Below are 5,402 nucleotides of genomic sequence, written 5' to 3' on the forward strand. Positions count from 1 at the left end.
AAAATCTGCTTTCGAGTCACAACTTCAAAGCTTCGCACACAACTCAATTTGGATCAATAATTCACCAAATGGATACCGAAATTACCATAATCGAGTAAGCTTTCCACAGGATTAAACCCCACTAAATTTGGAGTTACAAAGAGAGATTAATTACAGTTTTAGTAAAGGTCTGTCACTCAAGTTTTTTTGTTTGATAAGCAAATAATTGAATTATAAGGAGTATAAGGTGTACTTAACCCTTACAATTCGGTGAACCTCCATTATATATTATGGAGGCAGGCTAATGGATCAATACACCAATAAGAGAACTTATAACAAGAATTGTTCCCTATACGACCTATAAACCAAAACCACGTAATAAAAATAATCTGATCCACTATGACAGACACATTATCAACAACTCCTCTAAACATTGCGTTGTTTCGAGCACGCCATAAACTCCATGTGGTAGCTAACCAAATTAGATGGCGGCCTTTAGCATTTTTATTATTCTTCACGAAAGTCCCGAAACTGTTGAAGTGGCTCCAAACCTCCTCAAAATGAATATAAGTCACTTTCATCCACTCAAGTATGATATTTTAAAATTTTGTAAAGGCGGTCTAAGGCGGACAAATTGTTAGTTTTTGACAAACAATTTTGTCAGTATTTGATTTTTTTTCATTAAAGTCAAAAATGTTATTTATTTATTTATTTATTTATTACTGTCTTACTTATATTTATAGGGTCATGCTAAACAGTGCCCTCGGGACACTAGTTAAACATACTAAAAAAAAGAAACAAATGAAGAAGTTAATGATGAGAGAGAATAACTATTTACATATTAAAGCATTGAATGCACAATTTACGAGATAAAATTTCCATATTTATATCCTTAACTAGTGCCCTGGAGGCACTGTTTAGCATTTTCGATATTTATATCATTGAAAAATCTAAAATTTTTCGTGACTATGGAATTGGAATGTCCTAACATAGTTTGCTCAAACTCCCAATTAATTGTTTACACCAACGGTAATCGAATTTCAACTCTAGTACATTGAAACTCAACAACATGCACATTAAGCCAATGTCCTTAATTATATTTCTAATTATTAAGGCATCAATGTAAGTTTGCAATTCCCATACTTATATATCGAAAGAAGGGGAAGAAAATACTCCAACGAATGTCTTAAATTAGTAATCAAAAACTTATCTTTTCTTGAGAATATAAATTGAACAAAATTGTTTATACTAACCAGTGTCATTGGGCTCAGAGAGTCACTGGTTACAAATTTAATATAGTAAGTAAAATATTTTTTTAAAGATATTTCCTCCGTTTCTAATTAGAGCATCTCTAGTAAAAATATCTTAGAGAGTTTTATAGGTTAATGATTCGTACCTTAATTATTTTTATTATTGGAATTTCTTGACGTGACATAGAGAGTATCAAAATTGATGATACATTATCTTATTTAAGTTAGAAAAATAAATATAGAAGGGACTACTTGTTAATAATGTATGATACCTAAAGTGGTATCATCATTGAAGCAAAATATGTATGAGTTGCATAAATATTACATGGAATTGTATGGACAACTTGTTAGTAATGTATGATATCCAAAGTGATATCACCATGAGAGATGCTCTGATAGGAACCTTTTATAAAAATTGTTTGTCATTAAATTTTTACAAATTTTTAGATGCAATTATTACTCTTTTTCCAAATTTATCCGTCATTAATATCACTAACTTGCATTGGAATATGAAAAAATAATATTGAATATAAATGACAAATTAGTAAAAGTCTCACATAAGTCAAACAAAATTATTACTCTTGAACTAGTGCCCGAGGCATTTTTCAGCATTTTCCTAAAAATAATAACAAGTGTCTTAATATAAGAAATTAAATGAGATAATTTTTGTATGGAAAAATGATGATTTAATTTTCAGTTTAGCTTTAATTGATTCTTTTAGTTGCATCATTTAATATCATTGCTAATTTATTATTTTTCACCATGAACTTATTAATAATTTAGTTAAAACAAACAACGTTATAGTATTTCTTTCGTTTATAATTTTTTTTAAGAAATATATAGTAAAATTGTCTTAAAACTTAATTTCTTTATGTTTTCTTAACTACAGTATCTTTTTTTAATGTTTGTGTGTGAAATAACTTACAGAAAAAATAAAGAGGTGTGAAATTAATAGGTTATTGTAAGCCATTAAGTTTGGTCTAGTGATGAGAGACTTGAGAAGTATAGTTTGCACGAGATCCTGAGTTTGATCCTCTACTTCGTTGTAAACAAAAAAAAGCTTATTGTAAAACAGCATAATTTAACATTTTTAATATAAATATAAATTAATCATTTTAGATTGCTTTATAATATTTTACATGACTTGGTTAGTGTATGCAATATGGCATGATTTCAATAAATAGCATGGAATCAAATCAAAGCAAATTAACAATTCTGAATTTGGTACGATAGTAGAAATGTCAATTATGTTAGGAGACAAGTTAATCGGATAGCTCATGACTTAATTTAGGCATCTTGTTTTTTTTGCTAGTCACCAATATTTTAATTTGTGTCCATCTTATATTGAACCTATTATTTTGAATGAAATGCACTAAGTTTGATTGTGTAAAAAAATAGCATCGAAGGGTTAAATAGCATCGAATTAATTGCAAAATATGATCATCATATTATAATGTCATTAATATTGGATAGGAATATACACTTCTACACCATCAAAGGGTTAAAAAGTAAAAACCAAAGTGAGATTCAATTAGGCTTAGTCCTAGAACTAAGAAAAAAGCAAGATTCTCAAAATGTTACTACAAAATTGAAAATCCAAAACATAGTAACCATAATAATTTCAAAATACATAATTAATTTCACTAAGACCAACTTTCTCTTGAATACCACCATCATCTAGAAGCCATTTTTCAAGCAAAGAAAAAGGCATAATTTCACCATCACCAATAATTTCAGGTTTGCTCTCATCTTGAAAAAGATTAGTAGAATCAGAATTTGATGAATCCAAAGACTCATAACCAAACAAAGACTCAAAAGTCTCAGAAATTTCAACATTTGTTGATGACCCTTTTTCCATTCCTTCACTAGAAGCACTAGTCTCATAATTTCCACCATAAGCCAAATCAATATTAAATGAATTTTGTGTCACATTTGAGTAATTACCATTTGACCCTTTTGGCTTATTTTTCATCCAACCTTTCAACAAACGAGCTATGTTGTCAGCACTTGAAGCATAGCACAAAGATTGTGTTTGTGTTTGTGTTGGTTTTGTTGAACAAAAAGAACTTTCACTACCAATATTTGACTCAAGTGGTAATAATAAGTTGTTGCTAGAAGTGCTTTTTTGTGGTGAAAGTGCATCACTAAGTGCTTTTTTAGCCATGTCAATGTTGGTTTGAAGTCTTCTTTCCCATTGTCCTCTAGCTATTGGTTGAGAAACTGAGAAATTATCATGTCCTAAACATGATTCAGAAGAAGTACTTGTTTCCAATCTTTTCAGCTTTTTCTTCAAATAAGTGTTCCAATAATTTTTTATATCATTATCTGTTCTTTGTGGAAGGTATGCAGCTATTGCAGCCCATCTGTACAATAATCAATGTGATTTAAGTTAGCATGTGAAAAAAAAGTACTTCTGAAAAGTACTTTTCCTATACAAAGTACTAAAAATAACTATTTTGATGAAAACAATTAATTCAATTTTACTTTATTATATATTTTTTAGAAATGGAAATAAAATTTACTTTCTTAAGCTAAACTCAAACATTGATCTCTTTAGAATCACAGTGCAAATACGATTAAGGTTGCATTAGTCGTATTTGATGATGATTCTATATGAAGTTAAAGATCGCGAAACAATCGCATTTGTGTGACCGATTTAAAAAATTATAGATATGTGATTAAAAAAGAGATTGAATTAATTAATTAATATACCTATTTCCTAAAAGAGCTTGGAGATGGATAATCATTTTCTCCTCTTGATCAGTGAAGTTACCCCTTTTTATTCCTGGCCTTAGATAATTAGTCCATCTAAGTCTGCAGCTCTTACTACACCTTAATAAACCTGAAAAAACCAAAAATAAAAATTATTAATTTCAAATTACAATCTTAAAAGAATCAAAACTTCCTTTGATCATAGTCTAAAAAACAAACAAATAAATAAAATAGAATAAAAAATCACTGATAAATTTCCCCAAAATATAAGTTCCTATGATTATGATCTAATAAAACAGGACACAAAAAAATTGATAAAATCACCAAAAAAAAAAAAATACTATTTCAAATAACAACCTTAAAAAATAAAAAATTTATTGATTATTTGATCTTATAAAACAAGACAAAAAAGTACCAATTTTTTATTTATTATGGTATGATAAAACAAGACAAAGAAAAAACCAACATTGATAAAGTCTCAAAAAAAGACTATTAATTTCAAATCACAAAATTAAAAGAAATCAAAATTTAGGTCTACTAAAATAGGACAAAACAAAAACCAACATTAATTAATATATAAAATCACCAAATAGAGTTGAAATATGGTTAGGTTAAGTGATTATTACCAGTATTAGTAGGAACAGCTTTCCAATTTCCAGGACCATGTTCTTGAATATAAGAAACCAAAATGATATCTTCTTCAGGAGTCCAAGGACCTTTCTTCACACCTTCTTTATCACAACATGGTGGTCTCACCATTTTTTTTCCCTTGAATTGAATACTTCTCTTTTTTCAAAAATAAATAAGGGTCATGCTAACCGGTGCCCCCGGGGCACTGGTTAAGGAAACCAAAAAAGGAAATTTTAAAATTGAAAATAACACTTTTTAGACTTTCGAGGCGTTGACTGCACAAACTTCAATATGATATTACTATATTTGGTTCCTTAAATAGTGCCCCGGGGCACTGTTTAGCATTTTCCAATAAATAATAATCTTTCTATAAGTTTCTTCACAAAAATAGCTTTTTTCTTGACACTCACTTATTAATTTTTTTCCTCTTACTTGTTAGCTAAAGGAATGTGATAAGGCAAGAGTCAAATGAGAGGGTGTATAAATAGGGGAAGAAAATTAAAGAAAAAAATAAAAGAGGGTGCAAATAGTCAAAAGTTGAAAGCAATAGCATTAACTATTGTCATAAGGTGTAAGAAGACATGGAAAAAGTCAGCTCAAGTGGAGTAGTAATAAGCTATTTTGTGAGTCTCAAAACCGCGTTGTGCATTCAATGTGACTGCACTGGGAAAGCTAAATTATCTGCTTTTTAAAGTCTCTAAAATTTTAAGCTAGCATTAATGGTTTATGTGAGATGAAAGGTGCTGCATGGTGGTGTCTTTAGCCAACCCAAAACTTATTTCATATTTATTTGTGTATATACCAATATGCCCTTCTTTGTATTCTTGCGAA

General features: G+C 29.1%; 1 protein-coding gene across 1 annotated transcript; it reads right to left on the reverse strand.

The window, feature by feature from the left end:
* Positions 1–2,657: 2,657 nt before the first annotated feature.
* On the reverse strand, positions 2,658–5,197 carry LOC123911101 (myb-related protein 306-like). The gene is made up of 4 exons (XM_045962448.1): positions 4,931–5,197; positions 4,568–4,747; positions 3,942–4,071; positions 2,658–3,592 (listed from the first exon to the last, which is right to left on the reverse strand). Exons 2-4 carry the CDS (start codon positions 4,698–4,700, stop codon positions 2,851–2,853), a joined length of 1,005 nt encoding a protein of 334 aa, XP_045818404.1. The 5' UTR covers positions 4,701–4,747; positions 4,931–5,197; the 3' UTR covers positions 2,658–2,850.
* Between the last annotated feature and the right edge of the window lie 205 nt (positions 5,198–5,402).

The sequence above is a fragment of the Trifolium pratense genome, linkage group LG2 (assembly GCF_020283565.1).
Source record: "Trifolium pratense cultivar HEN17-A07 linkage group LG2, ARS_RC_1.1, whole genome shotgun sequence".
NCBI lineage: Eukaryota > Viridiplantae > Streptophyta > Magnoliopsida > Fabales > Fabaceae > Trifolium > Trifolium pratense.